Below are 17,500 nucleotides of genomic sequence, written 5' to 3'. Positions count from 1 at the left end.
AGACAGAAAGAAAGTTGTTAGACTGGAGAGGAGGTGTCAGTACAAGGCCAACGGTCAGTGTGTGACCTTTCATTTCTAACAGAAGGGATTTGAAGGAAAAGTGTTTTTCAACGCTTTCACTGAAAGGGATACCTCAACAATAACAATTTGAGTCTGTCACTTACTGCGGGTCATTCCTAATTAAAAGCGAGAGGTGCTAACACAGTAGCTCCTTGTTAGCAAGCTACATAGGTAGGTAGCTTGCACATTTAGTTTTTCACCTATATCGTAAATAGTATATGACAAAGAAACAATTGACAACAGTCTAAATTCAATATGTGAAGATATCCCTTTAAGGAAACAACATTTAAGGATAACAGTTAAGGATAATGACATTACCTTATTTTTTTGTATCAAACATTTGTGTCACATATAAAAGGAGTGAGTTTTCACATTAAGGACCCATTGTGCAAATCATAGGTATCACAAGTAATTTCACAAGAGGAAGTTACACGGTAAAAGGCAGTTAAAGGTAGGCTTAGTAAGTGTGGGATACTCGCAGTGATATCAAATCTGTGGAGAACTTGCACTGTGGTGTTACAGGTCAAGTGTTACAAACAACAGTCCCACACATCTGATTTGTAACAATTAGAAGACAGACAGACAGACAGACAGACAGACAGACAGACAGACAGACAGACAGATAGATAGATAGATAGATAGATGGACAGATGGACAGATGGACAGATGGACAGATGGACAGATGGACAGACAGATAGATGGATAGATAGATAGATAGATAGATGGATACAGTTTGACTACTCGAGTATCCCACACCCACTGTACCTTTAACAGGAAAATGCAATTCACGTGATATTACTAAGACCCTGGAGAGTTCCGTTAACTTTCATTCTGTCCCTGCTATGCTACAGTATGACTTCATAAAGACAACAAGCTCCTTTGACAATGAACAGGACAGGATGGATTTGGAAGATTTCTTGGGGGATTTGTTCGCTTGTTTAAAACTGCTATCACTGCAACCAGAATTTAACTCATTAGGGCGTTTGAACAGGCACCACTGTCTAATGAAGTTAATCACAGCATTTGCGTGTAGAAATGATACACAACATATGGAGGGGATACACCATCTGTCGGGTCCATAAAATGAGGGTCCCTCTGCAGTGGTTCAGGAGGTATAGAGAAGCCATCTGGGAACCAGTTCGATCCACGGCTCCCCCTGACTCCATGTCCAAGTCTCCTTGAACAAGACACTATACCCCTAACGGAAGTGTAAGAGCCATATGAGCCATGTTGTTTCTAATTTGATGACGTCACCGCAGGGCTTGGTCAAGGCCAAGGTTGCCTAGGTATTTAACAAGGTCCCTAAGCAAGCGCAGGTGTTGCTTGTGGCAGAGGCACACCGTTTTTTGGCTGTGTTTGCGAGGGCTGTTGGTCTATATCCCGTGTGTTTAACTGTTTATGTTTAATTGTATTTATTGTATGCTGAAGTGACTGACAACTACTAGGCTACAGAAAATAAACCTTTTTTGTTTATGAAAACTAGTGTGCCATTCACTTTTATCCATTTAACCAGTCCAGAAATAATTACCATGAGTGACCAAACAATGGATTAGTTTATTCAAGGACTCTTTAAATGACCATATCTGCCATCTGACATGTTTAGCTCAATGCCACCTTCATCCATCCATTGTCAAAGGAACAACTCTCAACTACACATCTCAGCAGCATTATACATTAGCAGCTGGACTCACTTTGAGAGGAAAACATGTCCATAGAGGTTAACAGTAAACTGTCCAAGGCCATAGGAATACAAAAATCAAAGGAGTAACTTTTCCACAGTTAAGGTGCGCGGCAGCTATAAATGTGATTATTAATGAGGACCATGTAGACTTACGTCGAGTAGCCATTGCTATCGGCCATCAAAGACAGAGTGTAGTTTATTAAACATTAGAAATATCACAGAAATGTAACATACACAGTAAGAGAGCAAGAACGCAGTTTAAACGTAGACTGTGAAACTTAATAATGGCCTTATCCCAGTGTGTTACACCTGTGTATATATACAGTATGCAACAAGAGCATCAGAACAAAGTAAACAATGTTCTGTTACAGAGTACTTAATGGGGTGCAACAACACAATTTGTCTGTGTTTGTGTCTATGTAAGTATGTGTTGTGCAAGTTGTGTAATTTTCTATCACGTTTACCAGATGAACCCTAGTGTCATAACAGGCGAAAATAGCCAATCTACATGCTCACGAAGTACAGTATATCGGGTTTAAGAGGTTAAACACTGCAATCATTGAACTTAATGTAAATGTGTGTTGCTGTCCCCTGGTAGCTACATCAAGTTATAGGTATGATGCCCTTAAGTACTCAGTGTTTACAACTCTGTTAAGTACAAAAGTTAATAAACTAGAATCAGGCCATTGTAATGACATGCAAACATGGAGTATGAAACATGGATCGAAGAATAAAACAGAATACTTTAACCCACTTTGCCACGCAACAACTTGATCTGTGTGTTTGCGGTACCTAATTTGATAAGCTCTCAGCATGTCTAAGCACTGTAACCTCGCAACATGTCTAACCCTGTAACTATAGCTACATGTCAACTCTGTAATGTAGCCAGCAGTTAATACTGATAACCAGACCCATAGAGAGAGAGAGTTATGACACGCTTTGATCTCGCAGCAAAGCGGGCCGCAATGGGCTATAGCTCCAAAGATTGGAACTATACCATTGAGAGCACTTCCGCATTCCATTCTTACAATGGGAGTCAACGCTAGTGTCGTCACTCTCATATTAGATCACACTGCTGTAAACGTGTCAACTGTCAACAGTCTCAACACTGTAAACCGTTGTAAACACTGTAAACCACTGTAAACAAGTCAAGTACGGTATTTGAAATCAAAAGGATGAAAAGCAATCTAAAGGGATTGCAAATGTTTGTGTAGAGTAGACGACTGTAAACAAGTCAACACCCAGCAGCGCTAATCTCAGCTAATAGTAAGCTGTGGTAGTTTAGGGTGGATTGTGGCTTCAGAATGACACCACTAGTGTAAGAAGAGTGTGTATACAGTACCTTCACAAACACAAAGTTACTTAACACAGTGAGGGACTGATTTCCAAGTCTCAAACAAGGGATGAGCAAAAATAGCACACTGTTGTTCACCAAGAGTGGCTTTGTTTTGGTTCACTCATGTCACTTTAATCAACATGCTGAGGCTCTTGGGAAGAGCTTGTACACAGACAAGTTAGTGTTACATAACCAATGTGATCCAGTGTTGAGTGGCTCGGTGGTTTATTTAAAACACTGGTTCTCAAAGTGGGGCTCTTCGGGGACCCCCAGGGGTCCTTGATGGGGTTTCAGGGAGCAAAATGAGTTGTTTAACCGCTTTATACTTTGGCTGTTCAAAAATAGCCGGTCTACAAGCTCACAATGTGTCACATCGCAATGCATTATGAGCTTGTAGATCAGCTATTTTCAAAAGATTTGGAAAGGAGTAATTTTGAAAACAACACAAATCTGTTATGGAGTCCCTGTCACAATCAACCAAATGCAAAAGTTGGGGTCCTTGACATGAAAATGTTTGAGAACCACTGATTTAAAGGGGTATTATGCCACTGCCCCTTAGTTAATATAAAACAATTTCATTCATATCGTCTAAAACTGTGACGTAACAATGTATTATTATACTACTCAATAGGAGCTCAAATTAAACAAGACAAACAGTATGGCTGAAATTGTCAGACACAACAAGGGTTGAATGAAATGTTGTGTTTGAATACTCACTGTATTCCAGAGGAGATGAGAGACACACTGACCACCACCAGATCCAGTATGTTAAAGTAGTTTCTACAGAATGAACCTTTATGGAGGAAAGCCCCATACGCTGTCATCTGCACACGCACACGTACACGCACACATACACGCACATGTAAACACACACAGAGCAAAAGTCAAAGTTAGAATATAACAGAACGCTACTCCATTGTTGAGTAGATTACTATTCATAGTGAGAATGGAATACGCTTCATTCGTGTTTGTTTGCGTGCTAAAAATGTGACTTTGAGAGCTGTTTCGCCGTGCAATGTAACTCATTGGGGAGACTATTAGGATAATTATTTCTGTATTCTACAGAGCAAGTACTGACGACATCTCTGCCAATATGTGGAGTTACATCATGGCACGGTAACTACACAACCCCAACAGGATCAAAAGAGGTCAAGCACTTCCAATAACCTTTTAACCACTTAAACCTAGGGTTGTCACGATTACAAATTTAAGTTGACGATTAATTGTCACACAAATAATTGCGATTATTATGTAATAATTGGGACAGGCATACTTAAACCCCTGGAGTCTTAGAGAACTGGACTTGGGCTACAACTGTACTTTGGCCACTTTGTCTGTCTACACCAAATATCTTCGTCAAAATTCGCAGATCTACAAGCTCACAATGCGTCGCATTGCGAAGCATTGTGAGCTTGTAGATCTGCAATTTTTGGCTAACGTTCCCCACAGAACATGGACGCTGGGGTTCAAGTGGTTAAAGGCAGGTGCTGGCCCCAAACTGAACTGATAACCACACACTGTATAGCCTAGCTCCTTTTCAGTACGTTTATTCCTGTATTGATACCTGAATAAACTTACTTAAAGGGATAATCAGTACTGTAATGAACACTGAACTCTACCTTCAGGATGATCTCAATGGTGAAGAGTCCAGTGAAGACATGGTCTGCATAGCCCAGGATCTGTAGACACAAGTATGGAATTACAATGAACTGTATTTAAATACTTAAGCCCTCTATTGTTAGTATAAAATGTACCTGAGTTGCAACTGTACTTGGAGCGCTTTTTCCCGCCTACATCAAATCCCTCTGCCAAAAAATTGCCGATCTACAAGCTCACAGCATTGTGAGTGAGCTTGTAGATCTGCTATTTTTGGTGAATGAGGGGTTCAAGTGGTGGTTAAAATCCACATAGTATCCACATAGTATCCACTTATCTATGTGTGTGCATGTGAGTCAGTCGCCTTCACATTAAGAAGTGTTGCTGCTATTGATGCTAAAAGGAAGAGCACTGTCAAGTGAGATCGATGTGATCTGATCTGATCAGCGGTTGGGGCACAATCACATGTTAAAGTCAAAACAATTCACACCAGGCAATGCCTGCAAATGACAATATTGATTCGAATGACATTAATGGCGGCTGTGGCCCGGGCCTGCACTAGTCTATCTATAAATTCCAGGACTCTCTGTACTGTATGTCTATTTGTCCATTGCCTAGCGCCCAAGGAAGTGCAGACAGTGTGGAGTGGGACGCTCAACCGGTCCGCTCCATACGGGCATGCGTTCTGAACGGCGGGCATGCCCCCAAATGGGCACAGCACCACTGCCCTAAATGTGTAGGATTGAATACAAACCTGTCTGTATCACATACTGTATAAGTCAGTGCTATGTCAAGGACCCCCAAATGTACACTTATTAGTCCGTGGACCCCCATTTGAAAAGATATGCCAGGGAACCCCATAAGAGAAGATTTTTAGCAGTGATTCTCAATATGCTTTAGACCACGGACCCCCATTTGATGCCATTTTTCAATATATATCTGGGAGCCCAATTTACACTGTAAACCTCCTAACTATCAATCATTTTTAGCTGCGGATCCGCTGGAACCCCCCAAAGGACCCCTGGGGGTCCCCGGACCCTACTTTGAGAACCACCGACATAAGTGGTGCGCAAATGATGTACTCGTGCCCCATAGAATACCACTTCATACAGAGAGATGCATGTATATATTCAGCCATCAGTGATAAAATACAAAAAATAAGAAGAAAAGAAAAAGGGATTAATGGCTCATAAACAGATTTAGAAGTTATTATAGGCATGTCATGTCTTCATAACATGAAGTTAATCAGCTATAGAACTCTGGAGAAAATCCCATTAAGTTTCTCTCTCATACGTATACACCATTGACATTGATTGTAATCCACTTAGTGCAGTAAATGCAGCGTGGGTAATTGGGGTCCTAACAAGTATGATACGTGTACGTGTGTGTGTGTGTGTGAGTGAGTAAGTGAGTGAACGCGTGCTTGCATGTGCTTGTGTGTGTGTGTGTGTGTGTGTGTGTGTGTGTGTGTGTGTGTGTGTGTGTGTGTGTGTGTGTGTGTGTGCGTGTGTGTGCGTGTGCGTGCATGTGCGTGCGTGACACCTGGTTCCTGAAGGAGTCATTCTTCACAGGGTCCTCGGCAGCCAGACTGATGCTGCTCAGCAGAATGAAGACGAGGATGACGTTGGTGAAGATGTTGTGATTGACAATCTTGTGACAGAAAACCCTGAACCTAGAGAGAGGGGAGGACGGGGAGAGAGAGAGAGAGAGGGGGGGGGGAGAAGAGATAGGAAGAGAGAGAGAAGGAAGGAGAGAGAGAAGGAGTGAGGAGAGAGAGAAAGGGAAGGAGAAAGACAGAGTGAGAGAGAGGACAAAGGGTGATGTGAAATAATATGTGGAGAGTGAAATAACATTGAACATGGAACATTGAAAGTCAAACTGAACTGCATTTTCAACCTTTCTTCATGTAATGCTCGTACTAAGATGGTACCATCTACTCACTCTGTGTCTCAGAGGAGGGATGTGGACAGTTCAGAAACCTGCCTACCAGTACCAAGGACATCATCAATGGGAAATTGACTTTCTATTCCTGGAAAGTTAGCATGCTATAAAGAAGCCAGTGTTCTCGCATTCATAAAAAACTTTATATTCTCCTATATTAAAATGGGCTAATGGGCGGGCGGGCCGGCCTCTGACGTCATTCTGACTAAGCCATAAACAAACCATATTATATACTTTATAATTAGATTACTATTTCTATGCATTTGATGTATTATCTTGATGCGTGTCCTTGATTACTGTAAATCGCTCTGGATTAAGAGCGACCAAAGTCACGTCACAAAAATTGTACCATCTTATATAAGCATTAGTGAGGACCAATTATATGAAGATTGGTTGAAATGGTTGATGTGGTCATTTACGCTGCACGACAGTGTCACGCGCCAGGAATCGCCAACCCTACAAGCTCACAACGCGCCGCGGACGCGACGCATCGTGAGCTTGATAGGGTCGGCTATTTTCGGCGCGCAACCCAGCAGCGCGACGAAGTGGCTCAAAGCATGAATTGGCCTTTACTTGTTTGTGTCGCTGAAGATGAAGAAGGCTCTGGCCTCTGGCATGGGGATGGCTTTCTCCTTCAGCTGGACGTCTGACAGCGGCCGCGGCCGAGGACCCACCGGCATCTCTGGCTCCTCCTCTTCATCAGAACCTACACCACGATGAAGATCACAGGCACGTCAGCATAGAGAGGTGGTATGGTGCGTTGTTGTCTGTGTGTGTGTGTGTGTGTGTGTGTGTGTGTGTGTGTGTGTGTGTGTGTGTGTGTGTGTGTGTGTGTGTGTGTGTGTGTGTGTGTGCGTGTGCGTTACCAATGAAGTCATTGGCAGGATATGGATTCTTCTCCTCTGTGTCCCCACAGTAATCATCCATATTGATCTGAAAGATAGATAGATAGATAGATAGATAGATAGATAGATAGATAGATAGATAGATAGATAGATAGATAGATAGATAGATAGATAGATAGATAGATAGATAGATAGATAGATAGATAGATAGATAGATAGATAGATAGTTAGTCATTCATTTTACTCACTTAAGTCATATTTGCGCGTGTTGTGTTTGGCAGCGTGGGTGCGTGCGTGTGTGCGTGGCATATTGTGTACCTTAGTTGCAGTGTTGGTCTCTCCATCAGAAGTGATGGATTTCAGTTCGATCTTCTCCTTCTTCTCCTTCTTCTCCCTCTTCACTTCCTCCAAAGGAGGCTTGTCGTTGTTATGACAACCCTTCTCCGGGCTTAGCGTCCTAAGGAAAGGAAGGAAGGAAGGAAGGAAAGTTTAAACTTTAACTTTATTTTATAAATTCAGCCATTTTAAAAACGATTGTGGGAAAACGTTGAATATTTTTGAAACAACACATCTTCTCAAAAAGATTTCACAAAATCTTTTCAAATGGGGTCCATGGTCAAAGACGGACGGACGGACGGACAGACGGACGGACGGACGGACAGACACGGTGCAAAACATAGTCTCGGCAATGCCTTTTGGCCTGGCGGAAACAATAATAACAGCAATTCAGCACTGTTGCATTACAACCCCAGTGAGAAATAACAAGCACATCTTCTTATCAACAAACAGCAGTACTTTACCTACGAGGCACTGGGGGTGTTTTGTGAGCTTAACTTGCTGAATTCATCTCCAGTAAGGAGATGATTAATAATAAATATTGTTATCTTATGTTATTATGTATTCATTTATTTATATTATGTTTATTTTTTCTCATGAATCCTACCCTGTTATGTACAGCATTGCTGTTACTGTTTTAATGTATTTAATGTGTCATTTGTAGCCATCATTACACCTGCCCAGTAAACTAACTACTGTTGAAAATGAACGATAATGGCTGTAAACTGGCAGTTTTAGAGAAATGTTTAGAATAACCACATGAATTTAAACGCCCCCTTTCTGGGTGAACATTCTGCGAAAAAAGAACATCTACAAGCTCACAACACAGTTTCCATCAACCAATTTGGGATTTTTGCGCATAAAGTCCTGAAGGGAAACATATCTTATAGTTATAGTTGCCGAATACGTTTTGGGGTAGAAAGCATTTAAGTCACTTGACTATCGACTTTGCACCGTTATAACATAATATTTGTATTATAAAAAGCATTATAAGCAGGCCTATATCATAAGTAGACAAAGTGTAGGCCTACCAAATAATACATTTGGATGATAAAATGTATCGTGGACACATCCTATAAGTACAGTACACTTTAAGACAAGTGTATTTATCTTAAATATCTTTTATACTTCACCTCACGTCATTCACTCTAAAAAGCTATTGACGAAAACACTGAATGGCGCTTAACCCTTTAAAACTGGGAACGCATCTGTGTCTGCGGACCCCCTCCTATCTAAAAATATTTTGTTCCAGGGACCCCCAGAAGCAAAGGTTTGAGTTAAAAATGTATATACAAATTTTGCACAAATTTTCACAAATTTTCTAAAAAATAGCAGATCTACAAGCTCATAGCTCAAGCTCTATGAGCTTAAGAGAGACAAAGAGAGCTATAGAGAGATAGAGAGAGGGAGAGAAATAGACATAGAGAGATAATCCTGGGTGAAGACAAAACCAGGAGGACTCTCTCTCCCCCTCTCTCTCTCTCTCTCTCTCTCTCTCTCTCTCTCTCTCTCTCTCTCTCTCTCTCTCTCTCTCTCTCTCTCTCTCTCTCTCTCTCTCTCTCTCTCTCTCTCTCTCTCTCCGTTACCTTGCCAGTTTCTTTCTTTCCTTCTCTTCTTCTTCTTCTTTCTGGGCGGAGGTCAGACTCTCAGCATCAGCCAGGTTGTCAACGGCGATGGCCAAGAAGACGTTCAGGAGGATGTCTGGTCAGAGGGTTTAAGGTATGAACTGACCATGAATCACAGACAGCAGTATTATGTAATAGCTTTTTGAGTGACTTGTGACTGTAGTTGTACAAGGCAGACTACACTACCCAGAATGCCTCCCTGCTGTGCTGCTCTGCGTTCAAGCGTCTCCCTTGTCCACGCTCGAGACAGCTTGGTAGTAATCTGAGCTATGACTCTCGCAAACTGTTTGAATAGCTGAACTGTGTATCAGTGGTGGAAATACTCTGTTACAAGTAAAAGTCCGGAATTCAAAATGCACTTGAGTAAAAGTACAAAAGTATTGGCATCATAATGTACTTAAAGTACCAAAAGTAAAAGTACTCATTGTGCAGAATGTCCCATTTCAAGTTTTCAAATGTATAAAAATCTTTTGAAAATAGCAGATCTACAAGCTCACAATGTGTCGCATCGCGACGCATTGTGAGCTTGTGAGCTTGTAAATTTTCAAATGGCCGAAATGTATATAGGGCTGAAGTGGTTAATGTATGTTTTGTAATAATAATCAAAATCTACAAAGTAACTATAATAATAAGGGTAATAATAATAATAATAATAAAGCATTTTTATAGCGCTTTTAAGTACTCACTTACTCAAAGCGCTGTTCAATGGTTCATTCATTCATACAACCAGTAACTACCAGTAAGTTTTCAAATAATTGTAGTGGAGTAAAAGTATAATATTTGCCTTTGAGATGTAGTTGAGAAGAAATAAAAGTATTGGAAATTGGAAATATTCAAGTAAAGTACAAATACCTCAAAATTGTACTTAAGTACAGTACTTAGTTACTTCACACCACTGCTGTGTATCTCCAAATTTACAACATCGGAGTGACGGAGTCATTTTGATGTCCGACTTCTCTAGCTATTTGGCGACTTTCTTTCATAACTGAAAATGTGTTTACATACACGTAAGTACTTGGAGGTAAAGTAAGGGACATTTCATATAGTTTAAACTTTTTAGGTGCTCAGTAAATGTCAACAAAAATATACGTGTCTGTCAGTTCTGTCACAGGTGATAAGCCAGGAACTTTCCCGAGCTGTCTTGAACGGCGGGTAACTTCCTGTTGTGAACGGTGGGTAACTTCCTGTTGTGAGCGGCGGGTAACTTCCTGTTGTGTAAGGATACAGTTTCCGCAGATGAAGAGGATGATGAAGTAAATGCAGACCAGCATGCCAGGGAACGACGGCCCTCCATACGCCATGATGCCGTCATACATGACCGAGTTCCAGTCCTCTCCTGTCAGGATCTACACACACACACACACGCACGCACGCACGCACGCACGCACGCACGCACGCACGCACGCACGCACGCACGCACGCACGCACGCAGGCAGGCAGGCAGGCAGGCAGGCAGGCAGGCAGGCAGGCAGGCAGGCAGGCAGGCAGGCAGGCAGGCAGGCAGGCAGGCAGGCAGGCAGGCAGGCAGGCAGGCACGCACACACACACACACACACACACACACACACACACACACACACACACACACACACACACACACACACACACACACACACACACACAGTATTCAATATGATTGATCAGATCTACACAATTCACACTGTATTCATCAATATGATTGATCGGATCTACACAACACAAACAGTATTCAATCATCAGTATGGACAGGTATTGATCAGGTCAACACAACATACAAAGTAAATATAGATAAGCAGAAGCATTGAATTGATCAACACATACACACAATAGTCGTCAATATAAAGTGGTAATGATCAGATCAAGGGATTAGATATAAAACAAACATTCATTAGTAATAAAGGTCCACACGCATGAATAACTAACACTAACACACAAAACACAACAGAGTAGAAAATAAAATGTGTTGGTTTGTTTGTCTTACTTTGCGGAAGTAAAATAATTACTTCTAGATTTAACACATTAATACCAGGGACGCATCTGTGTCATTTTAGATTACTTTAGCTATTCAAAAAATAGCAGATATACAAGCTCATAGCGCTCATGAGTGCCACGCTATGAGCTTGTAGATCTGCTATTTTTTTTTATTATTGAAAAATGTTAAAATCTTTGAATATATATATATTTTTAAGCGAACATTTCAACTCAAATCTTTGCTTCTGGAGGTCCCTGGAACAAAATATTTTGAGATGGGGGTCCGTGGCCAAATACATATCATTTTGGGGGTCCTTGACATGAAAAAGTTTGAGAACCACTAATGTAACAATTTTTTTTTAAATGAGCGGCGATGTAACAGTACGTAACAGGTGTCCCTCAAACCACTAATACTCATGAGAGGGAGAAAGACAGAGGAAGAGTTATGAACAAAAGAATGGCATAAATAATACAGGTCCAAAGAGACTCTTTGTGTCACTACACCCTGCAAGCCCACACGCATTGCTGTATATTTTAATGTCTCCAGTCCATTGCATTAAAGGCCTTTTGCATTTTTCAAACCCACCGTGAGTGCCTGAACCTGCATAATTTATGCCAGTCTAACTTTTCCTCTCACTTTTTCTTATGTGTTCTTAGGTGTGTTCTTATTTTATTCTTAACATGAACACCATCATCATCATCGTCATTGTCATCATCACTCTCTCAGGGTCAAAGAATTGATGAGGAACAAGAGCAAGAGCAAGGTGTCTCCAAATATATAACACAATACCTCACAGTCGTAACATACTGTAACTCAATGCAACACAACACAATCGCACACATAGCAATTAATGCTACACAACATAATATAATATGACATAATATAACACAATGCAACATAACATAACACAAAGCAACAAAACATAACAAAACAATGCAATACCACACAACATACCAAGATACAACATAATCAGGGGTGCACATAACTGGTGCGCAGGTGCGCATGCGTCGTCAAATTGCATGATGCGCGGCACATCAGACAGCTGGGACCGCTGGGACAGGAATTTACTTCCTGAAGCCACACTCACACAATCACGCTAAAGCACGAGTCGGCCCCATGCACAGCCATTAGGCGGAGGGGGAGGAGACGCATGCTGCACGTGATTGTGTGAGTGTGGCCTCGAATCCTGACACACAGACACAGTCAGTCGCACACAGCACGCTGCTGGCTGTAACTTACACGCACTCGTCACCGATGATGAACGCACCGCGATGGTGCAAAATATGCCGTGAACGTCCCAATCTGACGTCCCAAAATCAGCGCAGCAGAGGGCACCAAACGGCGTGAAGAAAAAAGAAACGTCGAAAAGCGGCGGAATTTAGAAGCAGGGCGCTACAACATCGAAACGCACCGGTGAAGCGTCCTTCTTCTTCGCGCATGTGTGTTAGATTAGACAGTTTCTGAAACTCCAGATTAAGTTCAGATTGATTTTGATGTATTGAGTTGCCCCATATATCATGTCTTCTGTTAACACATTCCATGCCAGAGGTTAATCTCATAATGTACTCACCAGTGCCAACGTTTTATTGTTGTTTTTTTGTTTTTTTCACGTCGCCATAGACCTTGTTAAAATCCTTAAGATTGAGCTCTGCACTGTTTGTTTTGTTCGCGGACATCTCCCTGCTTCTACCAGTGAAGACCACGTGTCAAACGGTGCTTCATGTTGTAGTTAGAACGGTTTATGTTAAACAGTGATCAGCGAGGAGAAAAACTACAAAGAGAAAATGGCGTTTTAGTTTCGTCATTAGAACGGAGGCCGACGGGATCGGCAAAACCGGATCCCGAATAATTCCGTTTCCGGTGGTGTTACAATGAAATGTGCCGTGTCGAAAATTGAAAAAAGTGCAATGTGAACATTTTTTCAAAAAACAAAAAGGAAAAAGCACCAGTTTGCGTAGATCTACGCGACTGGCACGTGGCGGCTTTAAATAGGTTCGCGTAGATCTACGCGACTGGCACTCAATGAGTTAAGGCTTAGAATCATGTTTAAAATCAAGTGTTGAAAATCATGTCATAAAATAATTCATTCTTTGTCAAATCATGCAATTCTAACAAGAAAAGAAAAAAGAAATGGTCAATAAAAAACAGACTTCACTTTCCAACCCGTATGTGACAATCGTTCATTTCCCCTAGACCAAAGGATCTTTCCCCTAGACCAAAGGACACACTATCTCACTCTGTCCATGCACACTCTCTGCCCCCTCTCTCCATCGGTGCCTACCTGGAAGACGGTGAGCAGGGACTGGGGGAAGTTGTCGAAGGTGCTTCGTCTCGTCTCGTCAAAGTTGAACTTCCCTCCAAACAGCTGCATGCCGAGCAGAGAGAAGATGATGATGAAGAGGAAGAGGAGCAACAGCAGAGACGCGATGGAACGCACCGAGTTCAGCAGAGAGGCCACCAGGTTGGACAGAGAGTTCCAGTACCTGAGGACAGGGGCATAAACACGTCATGGAACTACAGTACCCACAATGCACTGGGTAAACACCCACATACAGCACAGTAGGCACATAATCGTAGCTGTCGGGCAGAAACCTCTTATCTCCATATCTTAACTTTTTATGTTTTTTTTTTTTTTGTGTTAATTAACACATTCCCTGCCAGAGTTTATTCATAAGGTACTCACCCACTGCCAGCGTTTTTGAGTTTTATAGCCTTTTGAACCGTTCACAAAAAAATTATATCCATTAAAATCCGCGATCGGATGGTGTTTATAAACAGCAACGACGGACGTACGAGCCCTCATAATGTTTACACTTTTTTTACTTTTTCTTCTTCTGTGATATCAGCCGCTGAAAGAGGCTGCAAACGTCATATCCGTTTGGCTGTGACGTGGCTGTGACGTTTCCCCACCGGCCATCTTAGATTAGCTTAGCCTCCGATCGGCTATCAGATCGTTTTTAAACACAAAGAGGATAACCGTTCGTCGATCAAAGAAAAGAAAATACAACCGGAGCTTACCATTCGTTTTTTAAACCGTGTGAAAACCATGATCTTTAGCCAAAACCAGGGAAAAACTGTTTTTTCAGGATAAAAAACGAACCGGAAACGGTTGTCGGAAATGTTCTCATAGGATGGGTCGGAAGCGTCATGGGGAAAAAAAAAATCAAGGATGGTACCAAAACATTTTTTTTTCGTTATTAAACCACATAAAAAGACGATCCCGAGATATCTCGGGATACGCAGGTAACGGGTGGATTTAATGTCCCGAGATATCTCGGGATTGGCAGTATATGTGTTAATACACTACAGTGTCGCACAAATGCAGCAAAAATAGAAGATCTACAAGCTGAAACCTTTGTTTTAAAACTAGAATCATTTTAAATTGATTTAGTGATTCTTTTTTTTTATTTGGACTTTGGATGGGCGATTTGATCTAACAACAGTGGCGAGTCTCCCCTGTGAAATGATGACTTGATGTACAGTAGTTGCATTATTTTCAAACAGTTTTTTTTTGTCGAAAAGCAGATGAGACATTATTCTCACATAGCCAGACGATCAGAGATCTCCGCCTGGGGATATGTCTGGGGAAATATAAATTCATTGAATGGGCTTGGACGGTGGAGAAAACCAGTCTCACAAATCTATCTCTACAGCTTTGAAAACTTGAAAACCATCTTACAATCTTCCCAATAATGAAGGAACACCCAAAGGTCTTTGCATCGGTTCTACCGGGTCGTGCCTACAGTATGTTCCCTCAGCCCTGTGTTCCCTCAGTATTTTATTTTCCACAAAAGATTTAAAACTGTCTGGGGTGCTCACAAAAGCCTGCTGTACAATGAAAGTTGTACAGCAGATGACAACATTAATGATGACTTACTGTAATTCTACACACCAGTACAGCTGACTGTGTTACAACAGGATTACAGCATTAAATCACACACTGTCAGCAGCTGTACCACTTATTTCTTACTGAGTGGATTTCCCCCATAGTATTCAATGGTGACATTGATAGCTGACTGAGTTGTTCAGTAATCGTGTACTACAACAACAACAACAACAACAACAACATTGATGTTCGACTGACCTCTACACCTATACCTCTTTGCCAAAAATAGCCGATCTACAAGCTCACAACGCCTCGCTGCGAGGCGTTGTGAGCTTGTAGATCTGCTATTTTTGGCTAAAGTTCTCCTCAGATAAGGGATGCTAGGTTTCGAGTGGTTATGGTAAAAATAAAAATCATATCACATAAAGAATTGGCGGACCCCCTGTAGTAACTCTGAGGACCCCCTAGGGTCCCAGACCCCCTGTTGAAGACCCCATGTAAACTGAAAAAAGGGCACTTCTGGTCAAGAGGGCAAAGGGCAGGTGCTCTAGCACCACCTAGAGACTATCTGTGCACGTCCCTGCTCACATTTAACTCACAAGTTTCTGGGTTCGATCCTGGGCACCACCAACTCGTATGAGTGGCAAGGCTTAGGTATCTAAAGCCTGAAACATACTCCATGCAAATGACAACTCCTGACCGAACCAGCACACGTGCGTCCCATGTGTGCTGTACATACACAACATGTACTCTTTATGCAACAGCGGAGAGAACAATCCCACCTACTTAACATTTGAAACTACAGTGACAGTCTGCTATATTATGAAAGATACAGCAGAAGAGACCACAAATCCAAGAAGACAGCTTATGTTGTATGGGGCCCTGGGGGCACCCCGGTAAAATAAGTTTATAGGGTTTAAGTGGTTAAGCGTCTGTGTTCTTGTGCTCGTAATGCATTACTGCACCTCAGCATTCCATCTCTCAGGGGTCTAGAACATTGTCGAGATGCCCTCGTTCCTCGGCTGAAACCAACAGTAAGACACCCCGAGCTAGCTACTGATTTACTTGTACTATAGTGCTAGGGCTGGGTGATATGACTTCAAATCAATGTCACGATTATCTCAAACTTTTGCCTCGTTTACGATTAATGAACCATTATTACATTTTTGTGAAAATAGCAGATCTGTAAGCTCACAATGTGTGGCATTTCTGCACGCCACGTCGTCACCATTTTACAACGCAGTATAATACAGGGCTTAAGTGGTTAATCAGACTAATTATGAAAAATATAATAGAGGTTTCCTGTTGATTTGTTGATACAGTATATATTATCTAACATCTAACATTATCTAACAAATATATACAGTAACTTTAAAGGGATAGTTCACCAAAATAAATGTTTTCTATCGGCAGGCATCGGTTCCGGTAGGAATCGGTTCCGGTAGGAATGAAAATGAAATTGGCTTAGGAATGAGACAAAAACTAAAAAATATCCATGACTTCAAGTCTCCATGGGGTGACTATTCGATAGGAAAAAAAAGTCATTTTGGGGGTGAACTATCCCTTTAAGATCGGTTATTTGGAAAATACTTTTTGGTTAATTGCCCAGCCCTAACCAGTGCATATACTGTAGGTTTATGCCACACAGACAGTCACACAGACACACACACACAAACACACACAGACACACCCACACGCACACACAGACACATGACAGACAGACACACACACACACACACACACACACACACACACACACACACACACACACACACACACACACACACACACACACACACACACACACACACACACACACACACACACAGTCGTACAGTCACACATCGGCCCTGTCTCTGTGTGTACCTGGTGATTTTGAAGATGCGCAGCAGTCGCACACAGCGGAGGACAGAGATCCCTAGAGGAGACATGATCTTGGTCTCCACCAAGATGGTCTCCAGGATTCCTCCGCACACAACAAAGCTGTCGAAGCGGTTGAACAGCGACACGAAGTACGCCTGGAGGACAGAAAGAGAGAAGACGTGAACATTTTTAACCTGCATTCAATACGGGAACGCATCTCTGTCATTTTAGATTCCTTTGGCTATTCAAAAAAGTCAAAAAAGATATACCAGCTCATAGCGCGGCACCGAGTGCCGTGCTATGAGCTTGTAGATCTGCATTTTTTTTAAATCATGAAAATGTGTGCAAATATTTGAATATATATTTTTAAAAGTGAACATTTATAAAATATTGTGTTCCAGGGACCCCCAGAAGCCAAGATTTGAGTTACACATGTTACA

At 41.8% G+C, this 17,500-nt stretch overlaps 1 protein-coding gene across 1 annotated transcript in view; it reads right to left on the bottom strand.

The window, feature by feature from the left end:
- The window catches only part of LOC311040190 (voltage-dependent L-type calcium channel subunit alpha-1C-like), a 260,546-nt gene that overhangs the window by 54,143 nt on the left and 188,903 nt on the right, over positions 1-17,500 (bottom strand). The window contains exons 15-24 of the mRNA XM_084050307.1: positions 17,064-17,215; positions 13,653-13,854; positions 10,646-10,766; positions 9,382-9,496; positions 7,778-7,916; positions 7,481-7,547; positions 7,188-7,320; positions 6,216-6,345; positions 4,697-4,756; positions 3,795-3,901 (exon numbers count right to left, since the gene is read on the bottom strand). Of these exons, the coding sequence (XP_083906433.1) occupies positions 3,795-3,901; positions 4,697-4,756; positions 6,216-6,345; positions 7,188-7,320; positions 7,481-7,547; positions 7,778-7,916; positions 9,382-9,496; positions 10,646-10,766; positions 13,653-13,854; positions 17,064-17,215 (1,226 nt within the window). The remainder of the gene's footprint in view (positions 1-3,794; positions 3,902-4,696; positions 4,757-6,215; positions 6,346-7,187; positions 7,321-7,480; positions 7,548-7,777; positions 7,917-9,381; positions 9,497-10,645; positions 10,767-13,652; positions 13,855-17,063; positions 17,216-17,500) is intronic.

Source organism: Gymnoscopelus microlampas (assembly GCF_963454915.1).
Source record: "Gymnoscopelus microlampas genome assembly, chromosome: 23".
Classification (NCBI taxonomy): domain Eukaryota; kingdom Metazoa; phylum Chordata; class Actinopteri; order Myctophiformes; family Myctophidae; genus Gymnoscopelus; species Gymnoscopelus microlampas.
The sequence above is the reverse complement of the archived record's forward strand: the minus strand, read 5'-3'. Positions and strand labels throughout refer to the sequence as shown.